The sequence below is a fragment of the Argopecten irradians genome, chromosome 7, assembly GCF_041381155.1.
Source record: "Argopecten irradians isolate NY chromosome 7, Ai_NY, whole genome shotgun sequence".
NCBI classification, from domain to species: Eukaryota; Metazoa; Mollusca; class Bivalvia; order Pectinida; family Pectinidae; genus Argopecten; species Argopecten irradians.
The window spans coordinates 4,871,483-4,891,479 of NC_091140.1; the positions used below are offsets into that span (position 1 = coordinate 4,871,483).

The 19,997-nt window shown below is 34.4% G+C and overlaps 1 protein-coding gene across 1 annotated transcript in view; it reads left to right on the plus strand.

Moving 5' to 3' along the window:
- Positions 1 to 17,856, plus strand: part of LOC138327335 (uncharacterized) — a 102,766-nt gene extending 84,910 nt beyond the window's left edge. Inside the window, exons 23-37 of the mRNA XM_069273353.1 lie at positions 174 to 867; positions 2,584 to 2,704; positions 3,255 to 3,277; positions 6,259 to 6,539; positions 6,845 to 6,906; positions 7,328 to 7,429; positions 7,557 to 7,706; positions 9,101 to 9,169; positions 9,792 to 9,912; positions 10,273 to 10,417; positions 10,848 to 10,982; positions 11,309 to 11,461; positions 11,826 to 11,867; positions 14,658 to 14,687; positions 15,375 to 17,856. Of these exons, the coding sequence (XP_069129454.1) occupies positions 174 to 867; positions 2,584 to 2,704; positions 3,255 to 3,277; positions 6,259 to 6,539; positions 6,845 to 6,906; positions 7,328 to 7,429; positions 7,557 to 7,706; positions 9,101 to 9,169; positions 9,792 to 9,912; positions 10,273 to 10,417; positions 10,848 to 10,982; positions 11,309 to 11,461; positions 11,826 to 11,867; positions 14,658 to 14,687; positions 15,375 to 15,580 (2,334 nt within the window). The 3' untranslated portion in view covers positions 15,581 to 17,856. The remainder of the gene's footprint in view (positions 1 to 173; positions 868 to 2,583; positions 2,705 to 3,254; positions 3,278 to 6,258; positions 6,540 to 6,844; positions 6,907 to 7,327; positions 7,430 to 7,556; positions 7,707 to 9,100; positions 9,170 to 9,791; positions 9,913 to 10,272; positions 10,418 to 10,847; positions 10,983 to 11,308; positions 11,462 to 11,825; positions 11,868 to 14,657; positions 14,688 to 15,374) is intronic.
- The last annotated feature ends 2,141 nt before the right edge of the window (positions 17,857 to 19,997 follow it).

The following is a 19,997-nucleotide window of genomic DNA, read 5'->3' on the forward strand; positions in this document are numbered from 1 at the left end:
AAAATTTATTTAGATGTTACTTAAATAAAATTATATTGTTATTGTTATGTTTATACGTTCAGAAAACATCTGTTGAATGGAATTATGCTTTGTAATTTATATTGAGTATAGAATTAGTTTATACTCGATTCCTGAGGAAATTCAGATTTCACATGGCTTATTTTTGCTTGCAGGATTTAAGAAAAGCATTTGAGGAATCAGATGACCATGACTTGCGCCTGAACCTCAACCCTGACCGTGATTTCGGTGTAATTGACGAGGAAAAGAGTGATGTAAACCTATCTAGGGAAGCCACACCCATTGGCCCATCAGTGCCGCGCCCTGTAGAACATCATACTGAGGATTTACATGATGGCGAAGTTCACATTGAGGTGACCTCAATACCACCGGCAGGTCGCGGGCCAACACCACCACAGCGGAGAGATACTCCACTCCAGGAGCTTAGTAAGTCAGTGGAGTGGCACTTTACACCCGATGTGGAGACAGATCGCGATTCCACACAACAGAGAAAAGTGAACCCATTTTACCAGGTGAAGGGATCAAATCTTCACTGGTCAAAATTAACATTAAAACCTGAAAGTTATTGTTTTGAGTGTATTCCTGACAGCATGTCGACTAAGATAGGACGATCAGCAGGCAGGATGCCTGGACGAACACAGAGTGCATCGTCACAAGTGTTACGGATGGCTCGTAAACAAAACGAGTATTTCAAGAGGGCGCCACCAGTTAGAACTCCGCCCTCTATACCTAGTCCTTATCATACTCAGCGAACCGTGAAAGAGTCTCCACGTTACGGACAAGCATATAACTCAGGACTGGAGCATCATGCTCGCTCTGTCAATAGTCCGCGGCACTTCATGGAACATGGTGAGTCCGACCTAAACTTAGTTATATTCATATTGGACTGATTTGATGGTGATTTGGTGTACATGAGGGGTTAAAGGAACATTGTGTCTTTTGAATTAGTACCAGAGTCAAAAATACTTTATCCTCAATTTTTCCAGATATAGAGCATATCTTATGGTAATAGACATCTGTATTGTTTGACATATGGACACCACCTGTTTGGACAGCTTTCCTTTCAGAGATGAAGTCTTCATAAGTAGATTAAATCTATTTAAATTTATCTTAGAAAGAGTTGTGGCCCTTTTAATGTTTTTTTTATATGATACTAACCATGGACTTAGTTTAACACCTCCATTTCTTAGTCTAGCTACAATATACATATTTATGTTGTCAGCTTTCTAAGAAGAAATTAATTAATTTACTTTTCTTTTTTTTTTTTGTAAAACCTGTACCGGGGGTATATATAATGAACAGTGCATATTATATTCTTAATTTGTTGTACTGAATGCTAAAGTAAGTCAGTTGTATTTTGTAATTCCTTTCCTTTCATTTAGATAAAGAGATTAGACTTATCATTGAGGGACTTATAAGAACCAAATTTAACGTTGTCCTAATATGATAGCACACTATTTGTCCACAGCTAAACGGAGCAGAGGTAAAATTGTACAATATTAGTATTGTTTTATATACATGGTATATATAGGTGTACAGATATTTGTGTTGTAATCTAGCTGTGTGGTGATATATTGCTACATATGTTTATATATACATTGTGTGTGTTGCTATCAATGTTTAACTTGAGAAAGAAGTAAGCTTAAAGCATAAATAGTTCACCAAAGTAATATTTACTAATTACAAAAAATATTTCAGAATTATTTGTGTTATTTGGGATATAGGTAATATATTTTGACACTGTTTAATTTTTGTAATCATTAATTTGATATTTATTTGATTATCAACGTAAGAACAGTGCTTTAGTGGCCTTCCATTGCTGAAATAGAATCAATTATTATTAAAAATGGTTTAATAGGAGAGGAGAGGGTTCCAACCCAGGACCTCCACACACTAGCCGAAGGCTCTACCGGTTGATCTTCCTGTCACCAATAATCGTGATCGACCCTGTTCAACTAAATAAACACCACCAATTTTAATCAGGCCGATCTATAATTATTTATGTATACAATAATAAATGAATATAGAAAATTAATTTCCCTAAGTCTAAGACATTTTGATTACATAATTCTGTGTGTGTATGTACGTAAATGTAGCCACAGCTAAGAATATGTGATTTGCGGCATTGATATAGAGATTGTTATTGTGTTGATATTAGATGTGTTGTAGAAAGTATTAAATGTGATAGATGGATATTAGATGTGTTGTAGAAAGTATTAAATGTGATAGATGGACTTATAGCATCATAAAATACACCTTATTCATTGCTGAGATATACAGTGGCTCAATTGTACGTAGTCTTGTAAAGGGAGATAACTGAACACTGAAAAAAATGTTGATCTACCTGTTTGAATGCTAGCTGGCATAACAAAATATTATCTAGCTTTTTCTTATTCCTAATTTTCTTTTCACAATAAGATGACATTTTCTGTAAGAAGTAAAAATTATATGAAAACAATGTATCGTGAAGGACTAAAAATAGTTTTGCTGTAAAATCATTTCACATCAAAAAGCTGTTTGTGCTTTTCCATGTGATAAAAATGTAGATTTTGTTTGTTCCAACAGTTGGTGATCTCCGTAAGGATATCCGATCAGCACCCCCTGGTAGTCAGTTTGCTAACAATGACCCCCTGGGGGCGTCGCTACAGGTCAGCAGACTGGACGGACCCTCGAGAGAGACCATGCCATGAGAGATATAGGAGATACCATACAGGAAATGCATATAGGAGATAGTGTAGGTGGAAATGATAAGGTTAAAGTACAGGAGACAGTGTATACAGGAATATATATGGAGACAGTGGTAGGTTGATACAGGAAATGTATATAGGAGACAGTGGTAGGTTTGATACAGGAAATGTATATAGGAGACAGTGGTAGGTTGATACAGGAAATGTATATAGGAGACAGTGGTAGGTTGTTACAGGAAATGTATATAGGAGACAGTGGTAGGTTGATACAGGAAATGTATATAGGAGACAGTGGTAGGTTGTACAGGAAATGTATAGGAGACAGTGGAGGTTAAGGAAATGTATATAGGAGACAGTGGTAGGTTGATACAGGAAATGTATATAGGAGACAGTGGTGAGGTTGATACAGGAAATGTATATAGGAGACAGTGGTAGGTTGTACAGGAAATGTATATAGGAGACAGTGGTAGGTTGATACAGGAAATGTATATAGGAGACAGTGGTAGGTTGTACAGGAAATGTATATAGGAGACAGTGGTAGGTTGTTACAGAAATGTATATAGGAGACAGTGGTAGGTTGTTACAGGAAATGTATATAGGAGACAGTGGTAGGTTGTTACAGGAAATGTATATAGGAGACAGTGGTAGGTTGTTACAGGAAATGTATATAGGAGACAGTGGTAGGTTGTTACAGGAAATGTATATAGGAGACAGTGGTAGGTTGTACAGGAAATGTATATAGGAGACAGTGGTAGGTTGTTACAGGAAATGTATATAGGAGACAGTGGTAGGTGAACAGGTTGTATATAGGGAAATGTACAGGAATGTATATAGGAGACAGTGGTAGGTTGATACAGGAAATGTATATAGGAGACAGTGGTAGGTTGATACAGGAAATGTATATAGGAGACAGTGGTAGGTTGTTACAGGAAATGTATATAGGAGACAGTGGTAGGTTGTACAGGAAATGTAATAGGAGACAGTGTAGGTTGGGTAGTGTTACAGGAAATGTATATAGGAGACAGTGGTAGGTTGATACAGGAAATGTATATAGGAGACAGTGGTAGGTTGTTACAGGAAATGTATATAGGAGACAGTGGTAGGTTGACAGAAATGTATATAGTGGTAGGTTGTACAGGAAATGTATATAGGAGACAGTGGTAGGTTGTACAGGAAATGTATATAGGAGACAGTGGTAGGTTGTACAGGAAATGTATATAGGAGACAGTGGTAGGTTGTACAGAAGAATAGGAGAATGGTATATCAGGAAATGATATAGGAGACAGTGGTAGGTTGTTACAGGAAATGTATATAGGAGACAGTGGTAGGTTGTACAGGAAATGTATATAGGAGACAGTGGTAGGTTGTTACAGGAAATGTATATAGGAGACAGTGGTAGGTTGTTACAGGAAATGTATATAGGAGACAGTGGTAGGTTGTTACAGGAAATGTATATAGGAGACAGTGGTAGGTTGATACAGGAAATGTATATAGGAGACAGTGGTAGGTTGTTACAGGAAATGTATATAGGAGACAGTGGTAGGTTGTTACAGGAAATGTATATAGGAGACAGTGGTAGGTTGATACAGGAAATGTATATAGGAGACAGTGGTAGGTTGTTTACAGGAAATGTATATAGGAGACAGTGGTAGGTTGTTACAGGAAATGTATATAGGAGACAGTGGTAGGTTGTTACAGGAAATGTATATAGGAGACAGTGGTAGGTTGTTACAGGAAATGTATATAGGAGACAGTGGTAGGTTGATACAGGAAATGTATATAGGACATAGGAGACAGTGGACAGTGGTTGTTACAGGAAATGTATATAGGAGACAGTGGTAGGTTGTTACAGGAAATGTATATAGGAGACAGTGGTAGGTTGTTACAGGAAATGTATATAGGAGACAGTGGTAGGTTGTTACAGGAAATGTATATAGGAGACAGTGTAGGTAGGTTAGGAAAGAGGTGAGGAAATGAATTATATAGGAGACAGTGGTAGGTTGTTACAGGAAATGTATATAGGAGACAGTGGTAGGTGTACAGGAAATGTATATAGGAGACAGTGGTAGGTTGATACAGAAGAAATGTTATATAGGAGACAGTGGTAGGTTGATACAGGAAATGTATATAGGAGACAGTGGTAGGTTGTTACAGAAATGTTATAGAGAAATGTTATATAGGAGACAGTGGTAGGTTGATACAGGAAATGTATATAGGAGACAGTGGTAGGTTGATACGGAAATGTATATAGGAGACAGTGGTAGGTTGATACAGGAAATGTATATAGGAGACAGTGGTAGTTGTACAGGAAATGTATATAGGAGACAGTGGTAGGTTGTTACAGGAAATGTATATAGGAGACAGTGGTAGGTTGTTACAGGAAATGTTTATAGGAGACAGTGGTAGGTTGTTACAGGAAATGTATATAGGAGACAGTGGTAGGTTGATACAGGAAATGTATATAGGAGACAGTGGTAGGTTGTTACAGGAAATGTATATAGGAGACAGTGGTAGGTTGTTACAGGAAATGTATATAGGAGACAGTGGTAGGTTGTACAGGAAATGTATATAGGAGACAGTGATATAGGAAATGTTATAGAGACAGTGGTAGGTTGTTACAGGTTACAAATGTATATAGGAGACAGTGGTAGGTTGTTACAGGAAATGTTTATAGGAGACAGTGGTAGGTTGTTACAGGAAATGTATATAGGAGACAGTGGTAGGTTGATACAGGAAATGTATATAGGAGACAGTGGTAGGTTGTTACAGGAAATGTATATAGGAGACAGTGGTAGGTTGTTACAGGAAATGTATATAGGAGACAGTGGTAGGTTGATACAGGAAATGTATATAGGAGACAGTGGTAGGTTGATACAGGAAATGTATATAGGAGACAGTGGTAGGTTGAGGTTGTACAGGAAATGTATATAGGAGAAGTGGTATACAGGAAATGTATATAGGAGACAGTGGTAGGTTGTTACAGGAAATGTATATAGGAGACAGTGGTAGGTTGTTACAGGAAATGTATATAGGAGACAGTGGTAGGTTGTTACAGGAAATGTATATAGGAGACAGTGGTAGGTTGTTACAGGAAATGTATATAGGAGACAGTGGTAGGTTGATACAGGAAATGTATATAGGAGACAGTGGTAGGTTGATACAGGAAATGTATATAGGAGACAGTGGTAGGTTGATACAGGAAATGTATATAGGAGACAGTGGTAGGTTGATACAGGAAAATTTAATGTATATAGGAGACAGTGGTAGGTTGATACAATGATAGGTTATTTATCCATACATATGTAGACAAGTGGTTTTTTTTATCTGTGCCATAAAATGTGTAAGCATGACAGTAAGAAATTTATTTCAGAAATATAATTAAACCAAATTAAAGGATTTAATCTTGTTTTTAAATGATTTAATTAAGCTTACATGTTTAGAAAATGTTGTAATTAAATTAAAATTTCATTGGAATTGCCACAAAAAATGCATCATAACATTAGAAAAATTAATTCCATATGTGGTAAAGTCATTTATAATACATCATGTATAGTGTACTACTATACAGGTAATCCGCCCATGTCTATACTTCGGGAGCAAACAGTGCCGGAGGACGTCACAGGGGAAGGAAGGGAAGCAACTCAAACTAGTCAAGGAGAGACAAGTGAAGAGAGCTCCAAACGGGTTGGATTTAAAATGGATAATGAAAAGAGCAATGTGTCAAAGACGACAGCCAATCCAGGATTTCTTTCTAGTCGTGATAGAACTCTCACACAAACATCCATCGCTCACATCGGCCGACCCATCGCTCAGTACAAACAAATAGGGGATCCAGTAAGTATTGTAGGCAGCAGAGACTTAATGTTGAAGGTAGTTATATGTTACCCCCCTACCTAGACATTTGGAGTGTTAACCCCACATAGACATTTTCTCTGAGTGCTAGCTCGGACTTGTCTCCACCTCCTAACCATGGACTGGAATAGGCTTAGATTATCCTAAAAATTTTCTCTCATCTTTCAAAATTGGCACATATTTGATAATAGTTTTGAATATGATACAAAAAACAAGTATGCACTAATCTGTTTATAATTCCTTATACATATATATATCCTATCAACAATAAATTCAATTATTTCCAGGATGAAGTGAAAGCCGCTGCTCAAGTTCAGAAAGAGGCTAAGGCAGTAGTAGATATACAAAGGTAACGGAGATGTTTACAAACTGTAACCCCGCTGATTTTTGTGTGCGATTAAAGTTTGAACATTTAAGAAATCGCAGCAGAAATTATCCAAATGTAGGTTAAAGTAGAACATGAATTGAGAACTCTCCTTCAGGCACCTGGTCTGAATCTCCATAGACACCTGGTCTGAATCTCCATAGACACCTGGTCTGAATCAATCACCATAGCCTTATTTGAACTTTTTATACTGTATATGAATTTACCCATAACAGTCCTGTCTGTCCTTTAATTTGTTACTTATATCCCTTCTCAAAAAAGTTTCATGGAATAATTGTAGTAATTTGATTATATTTCTTCAATATTTTCATTGTCAGCATAAAATGTACATAAAACTGATGTATCAATGGTGAATTAGCCTGTAATTCCCGATTTTGTTTTACAGAATTTTCCGCGGTTATGTAGCAAGGAACAGATACAAAATGCTGCTGAGAGAAGAAGTAGAGAAAAAGGAAAATGATCGCATGGCACAGAACGCTAGCACTAAGTAAGATTAACATCAATATCAAGTAGCTATATAGTTTGTGGTCATTGTTGGTATGTATATAGCATTGTATTTCAACAGGTTATTCTGACCTTCACATAACCTTTATCATCAAAAGATATCTTTTCAGAAAATACAAAGAACATTTAAATGCCAAAGCAGAGATTTACAACCGTCCCCCACGGACAGCAGAGGATAAGGAATGGACAAATAAAGTAAAGAAGATCAAGGAAGAAAAGGCAGGAATACGGCAGAAAAAAATGGATGAATTGGCAGATAAGTGAGTGTTATTGTATCAGCAGTGTGCTTTACTGTGATTGGTCAATAAGATCACACTTTTTTCTGATTGGTCAACATAATTGGACCTTTTTCTGATTTGTCAGTAGAATCAGTCATTTATCGGATTGGACAGTTAAATCAGACATTTTTGATTGGTCAATAAGATTGGTTAATTCATTTCTGATTGCTCAGTAGGATCAGACGTTGTTTTAAAACAGAACTTCACCAATATCCCACGGATATAGACCTATTATTTTTGCATATATTAATGTAAGACTGATTAGATTCTAGGCATACTTATTCAAAATTCAATGAACAAAATAATACAATATCTCAAATACTAATATGAATCAGAGAATCAGAGTCGTTTAAAACTTTCCCCCTATTTAAATGAGTTTCCTGTTGGAAATTACAATCATGGGAGGTCCTCAAACCTTTAATCTCTGCTATGTTAAATAATACCAGTCAGCTGTCACATATGAAGTTTTCTCTTTTAAACAGGGATGAAAATGATGGAAGTAAAGTTGAGGAACAAACTGCATAAAATTAACAATGCTCTTAATATTTTCTCTGTTCTTGTTGAAATCTAATATTCTCGTAACAAAAAATTCTTTAACAAGTTTATACATGCATTTAATTAATTTGAAGTATCAAGCTTTGTGCCATGTTGAACTGGAACTCACCAACAGTTGTTTTGTTTTTAATCCCTAATATTTCTTTTATAATATAATGAAGCGGCATTAAATAAAAATCAAATTCAAAACTTTTTAACTACACGGATCTCCATAAAAGTTGAACTTCTTAAGCAATGTAATAATGAACCTCAACATTAGAATTAATCTTCAAATACAAAAGTTTAATTTTGACTTAATTCAAGTCAAATAGATGTTCCCTTTAAGGAGACAAGTTGGTTCTTATTACAGTTAATTCTTAATTGTATTATCAATGATGCTTTTCAAAGAATATTTCCCTTAATTGATGTGTCAGTACTATCCCAAGTACAAGTCTGGTCACAATTTTAGTTATGACAATCTATCAAATATTACCTTGCAACCATAAACTACATATAAGGCTAATAATTAAGATAATTCATATCCAATTAATTTCAATTATAAGCATAATTTTTCTGACTACTGCTTAAATAAATAACATTAAGTTTTCCTCTGCAATGCCATGATATCATGTAAGAACAGGTATATCATTACTTTATACATTGTTTACAGTATCATCAAGCATTTTCATATTTGGAAAAGGTTCATTACTTTTGCTTCCTTATTGCTGTGTGTTATATATAATACATGACATTGCTTGCCTGTATAACCAGATCGATGACTAATGTGTTGTCTGTATAATGTGGTGCTGGGTTGTTATGCTCATTTGGCTTCTAACCTTCAGAAACTCTAAAAACTACCTCCAGGCTTCGTCCAAGCTTTCCGTCATTGGGCCTCATGTTAACATATATGAGTAAGTATGATTGGATATTTAGTGAAAAAGAGTCTGACAACATTTATATTCATGAATAAATTGGACAGGAAATATCTAATAAAATGCTTCAATACATTTCTGTTTCTGAAATCGGAATTTTTTTCAAAAACAACATGGATATTTTCTCATATAGATATACCAAGTCAGTTGTCAAACTGGTCACGCTGCGATGATTTTTTACACTGTGCATCTACATGTAATCTAGCTTGGCACATGTCAATACTTGTTGATATATTTATGTGTTGATCTTGGAGATGTAATGGTAGCAAAACATAGAGTGTAAATTCCACTTTTACAATAAGCATGATGTTTAATTCCAAATTTCTATAAATAGCTGAAGATGTTGTCTTCTGTTAAACATATTCTTATATAACACATAAAACTCTATAGTTTGGAAAGTGCATATATACTGAGGTGTGTGTTTTGATTTTATTTGAATTATTTTAACTGTTTTTAAATTAAAATTACATGATACAGATAAATCCTTTCTATCAGATGAGGACAACCTGTCGATACATAATGTGAATACATATATCATGTAATATATTTTACATTTTGTTGCCATGTACAAATTGAATAAGAGACACATCATTATTTCCAGGATTTACCACCCTAAACAGGTGGGTCCGACCCGCCAGGAGTTATCTAACTGTGCTACACACATACAGAGGCACATACGAGGATTCCTGGTCAGGAAAAAGTTTGAGAAGTTAAAGAGAAAGGTATTTGCTCATTACCATGGTTACAGTATCAATCATCATCATTCTCACCATTTTTGATTGTCTATTGATATATGGCCATGATTTGTTAATGTCCAGTCGCGACACTTGGTCATCTTTTAGCCCGAGATACTCTGGCCCTTAACCCAGACATCTATCTGTCATCATGTTTAAGTCTGGTGCCAGGGCCAGAGTATCTCAGGCTAGTCATCTTTGTACTAGCTGTGTTAATTTTCCGTATTTCCCTGCCAGTCATACATTATCATAAAAGGCTATGTAATTTATGGAAATCTAGAAGAAAAAAAAAGCCTGAGAGATTTTACATCTGTAACTCTGACAACAAAGATTGATCTCTGTATTCAGGCCAAGTGGTATGGAGCAACATGGCAGAAGATGGTACGAGACTACAAGGGTACGTTGGCCCGCTGTCAGCGTCGCCATGGAGTGGAGCGAGCCAGGACACCATTCACCTTCAAAGATATGAGTGATTACATGGATGTGAGGAGAAGTAAGCTATTATTATATCAGGCTATGGGATTAAAATCATTTGACCATGGATATTTTATTGCACTTAACAAGAACATCTGACAATACTGTGATCAAGGTCATATTCAGATGAACTTTGGCATCAGCCAATCAGTGCATGCATGACCTTTGGAGGAAATCATTACAAGCCAGCTATATATTTTTTAGCTTGGTTCTAAATCGGCATAGTTTACTTCCCTAAATAACACAAATCATTTTTTTTATTCATTTAAGTTCCACAAGAAAATTATGAGTTGAAATTAGGCTGGCAGCTCATGATGTGTTTTCCATTTTGCGTTGATTTTGTTTTGACATGGCAGCTAGTTCATAGGGGAACACAAATTTTGACAAATTTTGTTAACACTCTAAAGAAACTTTGTCAGTTCATCAGTGGTTGTTTTCTACCTTTATAGGGTATGAGAGTGTGTTCGATAAGAAAGCGTACGGAGGCGAGTTAGAAGTTACAGACATAGACCAATTTTTCCGTGAATGTGATCTATACCCGTCCAAGACTGAAATTGACGAGGGAATTGATATAATCTTACAAGGTAATACACTAAATGATTTAGTTTTTGTCAGTGTTTCTATTGTAATGCCATGTGATAATCTTTATCTCATTATGACAGGTGATACTGTATCATAAGTATATATAAAAATCTTATCTGGAAAGGATTTGTATAGGCTTTGCCTGTTATCTAATCCAATTGCTAATACATGTACATAGTACTTTATTATATTTATGATCTATATTATAATTTTTTGTTTACATTTATTGTATTATCAATAAAATATTTTGAAATTAAATTAATAATCTGATCCAGTCAGAAACCCACATTCTTTGTTTTGATAATGGATTGAAATTATTTGTTTTCAGGTCAAACAAACAAAAGACGTGGTCTGAAGAAGTCAGAAATGTTGGAGCTTGTTTTCTACATCTATGTTCCTAAGGCTACGGGTTTGAAGAATACTCGTCAGTCAACGTGGATGAATCCTATCATCGATGGTGTGGAGGCACGCAAACTACTCGGTACGCAGGCATCGGGGCGGGGTTTTATATAGGTTTAGCTCTCAAACTATAGCATGTGTAATCTATATCAAAGGATATTGTGAAATTCTTCTGAAGACATTTCTTCATAGGAACTTTATCATAATCCTTTACTACAGTTCTTAACTTTAAAGAGAGCTTCATGAAGAAAACTATACAGATTCTGAAAAAATCAGAATACATATATGGCCTGAATTCGTATGTTCATTGGGGTGTCTTATTTGAGGAGATGTGAATCATATCTTAATACAGATGATGTTAGACTTAAAACTCAAATATGGATGTTGAAGAAACACAGATTATTTATGCAAGGATAGCCATTTATCATTAGTATTTTGTTTTGCAGGATTTTCATCTTCATCCAAAAAGGAGTTGTTAAAAATCTCAGGTTCAGAATTACCTAAACCCATTCCAATTCCCTAATGTACATTGTAAAAGAAGACAAATTTGCACAAAGGAAACATTCTTACACCTTTTTAAAATGAACAGTGATTTTAAATTAGTACATGTATTTGCTAATTGTAAATACCTTATGGTAAACATACTGCATACTTGGCAAATTCTTTGCCTTGACTAATGGATGAAAACTACTTTCATATGGTGAACTACCTGAGAACAATTCTGTGTTATACCTGTAATGTTATGTAGCTATTTTATGAAGATAGCCTACAGCTTTGATTAAATTATGTAAAGTTTATCTCAAGATTTTCACCATGCAGGAATGTCTCCTTTTACAATTCTATAACACACCTGGGTATAGGTTCTACATGTATAATCATACAGCTGCTAGCAAACAGCTTCTATATACCTGTTAATATAACACCCTGCTGAATGTAGCCCTCTATAACAATGACAGATTAAACACTCTTAGAGTATATAGGCGTATATCTAACCTGTAAGGCTTGATACCATCGCTTTATTATGCTGGTTACAAATTCTGACAGTAACGGTTTTCCCTTATTGAGTAATAAATCTGCCCTTTGTTAATATAGGTACCGGTATATTGAGTTATCTTCCCTTTGTTGATATAGGTACCGGTATATTGAGTTATCTGCCCTTTGTTAATATAGGTACCGGTATATTGAGTTATCTGCCCTTTGTTAATATAGGTACCGGTATATTGAGTTATCTGCCCTTTGTTGATATAGGTACCGGTATATTGAGTTATCTGCCCTTTGTTAATATAGGTACCGGTATATTGAGTTATATATCTGCCCTTTGTTAATATAGGTACCGGTATATTGAGTTATCTGCCGTTTGTTGATATAGGTACAGGTATATTGAGTTATCTGCCCTTTGTTAATATAGGTACCGGTATATTGAGTTATCTGCCCTTTGTTAATATAGGTACCGGTATATTGAGTTATCTGCCCTTTGTTGATATAGGTACCGGTATATTGAGTTATCTGCCCTTTGTTAATATAGGTACCGGTATATTGAGTTATCTGCCCTTTGTTGATATAGGTACAGGTATTTGATGACAGGTACCGGTATATTGAGTTATCTGCCCTTTGTTGATATAGGTACCGGTATATTGAGTTATCTGCCCTTTGTTAATATAGGTACCGGTATATTGAGTTATCTGCCCTTTGTTGATATAGGTACCGGTATATTGAGTTATCTGCCCTTTGTTAATATAGGTACCGGTATATTGAGTTATCTGCCCTTTGTTGATATAGGTACCGGTATATTGAGTTATCTGCCCTTTGTTAATATAGGTACCGGTATATTGAGTTATCTGCCCTTTGTTGATATAGGTACAGGTATATTGAGTTATCTGCCCTTTGTTGATATAGGTACCGGTATATTGAGTTATCTGCCCTTTGTTAATATAGGTACCGGTATATTGAGTTATCTGCCCTTTGTTAATATAGGTACCGATATATTGAGTTATATATCCGCCCTTTGTTAATATAGGTATGGCATACAGTTGTATCGTTAGTTTAGCAAAGAATTATGTCATTTCCTAGAAAAGATTGAAGTCAGTGTTCTGTTAAATGTGAACCATATTTTTGTTTGATACATCAATAAAGCTATTAGATTGTGAATTAACAAATTGCTAGGTATAGTATGCAGCCACGCCTCGTTCTCGAAAAAGCATGTGTTAAATTTCCATTCAATGTTGGAGCAAACATTGTAGCATATTACATGTATAAAGCAAGATGAAAGGTCACATGTGGTACCCAGGTGGTTTGTTTAACGGGTGGCGGCACATCCATTTAAAGAACAGCATATTTCAAACCCATTAAATTAGCGCACTTGGTTTAAACATGGTTTAGTATAGTATTGTAGAATCCATTCCAAATATATGCCATTTTGTTGTCTGTTAGAGAATATATGCTTACTCATCTTTAAAGATATTTATGAACCTGAAATTGACAGTAGGTACTCCCAATACCATTCAGTAGCTAGAATATCAAATAAATGCATCATGCAGTTTCATCAACATGTGTTACCTTTAATGAATAACTTATAATTCTCTATAGAAATGCATTACATAAGTTAAAGACAAATCTTAAGTTAGTAACTTTCTTTATATAACTTCCTTAATGCCTTCTATGAAAAATTTAACATTAAAAAATTCCTTAATGTTGATGAAGTTGGGCCAGCTGCTAGAGAAGAGAGGCTGCCTATACTGTCTTTTATAGGCCTCATACCATTGTAGGTTTATATATCCAAAACAGCACAAACATTTCCATATTCTGTATTAAATACTTTTGACCTGGTGATATGTGTATTAGACATGTTACACTGTACTTTTAACAATACATCATCAAATCTTAAACTGCTGGCATAATAATTAAGAAAGTTTGTAAGAAAAATAACAAAAAATGGATCTCATCTATAATGTTGCATAAGCTGTGCTGACCAGCCAAACTCTCAAGCTAGACTTAAGATGTCTGTTTGGACAAACACTCCAATGTAAATTTTTTTTAAGAATTGAAACAATCTGGTGAACCTGCAGAATTTGAAACCTCAATAGTGCTGTAATTAGTCCTGTGATAAGTTCCTATACGGGTTTGAGGTCCCATACACTATGTAATATCATATACTGCTGATATACACCAATGTAAAGTCGTCTGCTGCTTCTCTGTCATATCCACTTTAATTTAAAACAGAGTTACTTCCCCTGGCACTAGTACCAGCTAAGTTTATTTTAAATATTTGTGTTTCACAGGATTCGCCAATGAGAAAGGGGAGATAATAAGTATGTCTTGTAGTGACCATACATGGAACTATTTTAGCTTTATATATGTGTAGAAAATATTATATGCATGATGTTTATTGTAGATATACCTGTTATTGGTATTTAGATATTGTGGCAAAAAAGAAACATCTTTATCTCTCAACTTGATTTTTTTAAACATGGATATTCATTAATGAAAATGAAATGTAAAGAACTATTCAATGGATTTAATTGCTATAAAAACTGTCATTAAAATTTAGTACATAACATTGATGTCTCTTCTTATTTCTCCTCCTGTTTAGAAACTGTCATGTCTTATTTTTATTTCATTTACTTTTGCCTATACAGATAAAAGATATATTTTTCTTTACCTTTTCCCATTCCTGGATCTGCTCGATCCTTCTGTTACAACATTCTGTATTTCTGTACTCTGCTGTAGATGTAGTACATTAGAATGACAATCTGATACATTATTTATCTTCGCTGATGTCATAAACAAAAATCTGATTTCAATAGCTTATCTGGATTAATGTAAGATTGCAATATACACCAAGAAGTGCTAATTTAGAAGTAGAATATTAATCAGTGATTTTGATTATCATACTTTTGAATTTGGTTCTCATCATAAATAGTATAAGTATGTCTTTTAAGATCAATCTAACCTTGTAAATTCATGATATTACATTTTAACCTCTGTCTAACTTACAGGGAGTGAATTTGTAGAGCCAGCTCCTCTGGAAGTGTGTGCCAAACTGGTCATCGACTCCAAACGGGAACGTCGTGAGAAAGAACGTGCAGAACACAATAAACAGGAACAGGCCAAACTGGATGCCATCAAGGCGTCGGTGAAGGAACGCCGGGTACGCATGATGGCACCGGATGATATGAGTGACACAAGTAGCACAGCTGACTGAGCCCATGAGTCCGAATCCTCATCTTACCATTAATAAACAAAGGAACAAGTAAACATAAGGGCCTTAAGTAAGGACTTAAATTAAGTGAAGTTGGGGCTTACATCAAGTGAAGGCTTACATTGAGTCAGGGCTTACATCAAGTGAAGGTATACATCAAGTGAAGGCTTACATCAAGTGAAGGCTTACATTGAGTCAGGGCTTACAAACTCGCACTGCCAGGAAAACCAGGCAAGGGAAACCATTTAAGTGACTTTCCTGTGATAATTGTTTCATATCTATAGTAACATGTTGGAAATTTGAAACTGGATATTGTATTTAACACTGCAGACTTTGATGAGACTTTAATAAGGTGAAACATCACATCATTCAGGTACAGCTTTGTAGACATCTATGAGAACCTGGAATACAGTAGATAATATTGTTATAGCAGTTCCTTATGCAAATCACCACTAGGATGATTCCTACAGTTTATAGAAATTTGGGCATGCATTTTCAGAAACCATTACAGATGTGGTTTTTACTTTTGTTAGATCAATTATCCATAATTTAGGTATATCTATATGTAATAGGTTTTCATTATGACGCTATACATGACATCCACTGTATATATCTATGATGCCTTGTGATTAAGACAGAAGATACTAGTCTGTGAGTTGTTTATTACATCATATTTGTTATAAATTCTTTTAAATGCCCAGTTATGGCTCATACAACTTTAATTTAAGTGTGCTTAAATCTCTTGGACTAGCTCAAAATGTTGTTATGGTAAAATACATGTTTATGTACACAGTACATCGTTTTGAAATACAGCTAGCTTGTTATAGACTGGTTCAATTCATTACATATGGCCAGAACAAACGTTTTATGTTATGATAATTCATACGGTATATTCTTATATTACCATGTATAACTGAACCTTAGTTTAATTACCACACGTCAAATGTGATACTGCTGTATAACTTATATATCTTTATTTTGTCACTTTCTTAGAAAAGGCCAAAGATTTTGTTTTCTAATGGACCTATTTGTGAGGTGCTTAAACATTTTTTTTGCTAAAACGAAACATTACAATGTCAACAGTATTAATAGCATTTTATTGTATTGGTTGTTATTTATAATGTTTACAACTTATATTAAATATTTATGAGGAGCTTTGCCTATACACTGCGTGTAAACAATGATATTTTCGTTTGGACAGTGGGGTGGAGAGAACAAAGCTGAAGTAGTGAGGGGAAAAGGGGTCGGATAAACTTAACAAAAGCTCAAATCAAACTGATTGCTTATTTCAAAAATTGCTATTAGGTTTTATTTGTTAATATTGTTAAGTTTAGATACTGTTATTTATTCTTATATTAGCTAGATCTTTATGTAATTTAGATGCTTGTAGAATTAATTGTTGAAAATGTAATACATATGATGTGTTATTACTGTATATACAGTGTAGAAAGATTTGTTATTAGAGTCCCCTGCTTAAGGCGCCAGCAGAAATTCAATCCCATCTCAAGTAATGGATGATTAGCATTTTCATTGAAAAACAGTCATAAAAATGTGGTTTACTAGGTAAATCTAGGCATAGTACATTTTGTACAGTCATAAAAATGTGGTTTACTAGGTAAATCTAGGCATAGTACATTTTGTACAGTCATAAAAATGTGGTTTACTAGGTAAATCTAGGCATAGTACATTTTGTACAGTCAATCCTGTCTATAAAGTCGACTCAAGGAACCAAGAGAAATGGTCTTGTAGCCAAAATAATATTTATAAACAGGGCATATTGTGTTGACATTGACCATTAAATTTAAGCAGAGTTGGTAGCTAAGGCAGGTCTGACTATGTATATGTAACAGACCTTTGACAAGACACTAGTCAGACTTATAAGTGGTCAGGGACCAGTTTCAAGACATTGGGGTTATAATTATGAGACAAAAAATTACATCTTCTGTATTTTTAGATGTGACTGATTATAATGAATGCATATTTATTTATTTATTTATTTTTTTATATGTATTTTCCTGAACTCTTATAGCAAACTGTGATAAAATGATTGTGTGTACATGCTCTATTGATAAATCAATGTGATGTGTCTATTAACTACGATTTTATTGCTTTTAATTGTGTAATTTGTCTGAATGAGGATACTGCTGAATATACAGGATCATGTAAAATCAATCTATCATTAACTTTTAAAATGTGTGATTTATTAATCAAATTATCATAATAATTAATTGTACATGCCTTTTAGGAGAAATACATAAATTATGAGTATTTATCTGAAACACACATATGCATGAATCTTTGGTTCATATTGATTTTAGAAGATGAATGTAGAAATAATGTGAATATCTGTAATCCAATTGATAAGGTGATATTTTTTATTATCCCCCGCCCAACGAAGTTGGCGAGGGATATACAAATGGGTTCTGTCCGTCCGTCCGTCTGTCCGTCCGTACGAATGGTTTCCGGAGCCTAACTCTAAAACCAGTAGAGATATTTCCACGAAACTTCATACACACATTGGTCTTATGGTCTAGTAGTGCCTTTTGCTATTTTTAGGTTTTCATTTTTTGTATTTTTTCCGTAACCATGGAAACATTGCTGAAAATATCATATTTTTGTACCAGGTTCGTTTCCGCAGCATAACTGGAAAACCGTTGAGATATATGCACGGAACTCCATAGGCACATTAGTTTTATGGTCTAGTAGTGCCTTTCGCTATTTTAAGGTTTTCACTTTTTGTACTTTTTTCTGTAACCATGGAAACATTGCTGAAAATGGCAGATTTTTGTGTAAGAATCGTTTCCGGAGCACAACTCTAAAACCAGCAGAGATATTTCCATGAAACTTCATAGACACATTGTTCTTATGGTCTAGTAGTGCCTTTTGCTACTTTTAGGTTTTCACTTTTTGTGCTTTTTTTTCTGTAACCATAGAAACATTGCTGAAAATATCATATTTTTGTAGCAGGTTCATTTCCGGAACATAAGTCTAAAACCAGCAGAGATATTTCCACGAAACTTCATAGACACATTCTTTTTATGGTCTAGTAGTACCTTTTGCTATTTTTAGGTTTTCATTTTTTTGCACTTTTTCCATTACCATGGAAACATCATGGAATTATCATGGTAAATGGTAAATGTTACTTCGCAAAACTCCACCTATATTTTTGCATATAGTCTAATATAAATGTCAAGGCTGTATACCTGATTCAACAATTGCAGCCCCGCTCTACTTGAATTATACTCCATCTTTCTTTAGCTCAACTTCCTTTTTCCTGGTTTTTTTTCATACACATAAGTCTCCACAATCAAACTTACTTCAGTTTTGATATCTCCATTGGCGGGGGATCTGAATGACTATGTCCTTGTTTATGTTGAATTGTGTCAAGGTGCTTTACTTTGTCTCCTTTTCTTAATGCTTTTTTATAAAAGAAATTGCGATTAATGAATCAAACTTTTATATCCTTTTATCAAGCTTTACTAGGGGTATTTATTTGTAAGGCTTTGACCTTTTTGTTTTACAAAAGATTAAATTTCAATTTGATTTCATTAAAAACACATAAGAGAAGTACAAGCCTTTACAGTTAGTCTCTTGTACAATTAATGTACAAGGAATATCCCCCACATATGTAGAGGGTACAAAACCCCAGTCCAGTTGAAAGTTTGAATAGTAGAACCATAAGGCCAAAAAAAAGTTTTTGATAAAAAGTGTGGCTTAACCTTTCATTAATACATTTGCTTTCAATTTATCTTATAATCTGCTTTGTTTTAAGTTACGCACACCATATTTCTGTGTATGAATCCTTCTTCTTCATTATAATCTTTACAGAGAATATATAAGTCCGTCCTTTTCATACAGATGTAATTTACTCACAAATAAAAACAATTATGAATGTTAATGCCGATTGTTATATGTCCAAATTATGAAAGAAAATTAACATAAAAAACTGTACTTTCAATGAAATATACATGCAAAATAGTTTTGTATATGCATATATTTAAAAAATCAAAATGAACCATATAGAAAAAGATCAGGCCCTGATTTTTTAAAACAGACTGATGTTTATAAAAAAGGATTGTTTAGTTGGTTGGGCGTAATGTCCTATTAACCACTCAATTCAAAACCAAAAATGAGATGATAAAGGGCCAAATGAGATACCATAGAGAAGGAACATATGTTACCATAGAATCTACAAATGTGGAACCATGCATGGAACACCTTATCATAGAATCTACAAATGTGGTACCATCCAGATGGAATACGTTATCATAGAATCTACAAATGTGGTACCATCGAGATAGAACACGTTATCATAAAATCTACAAAAAAAGCCCATGGAGATGAAACACGTTAACATAGAAACTATCAACGAAATTCCATATAGATACAACATGTTACCATAGAAACTATCAACGAAATT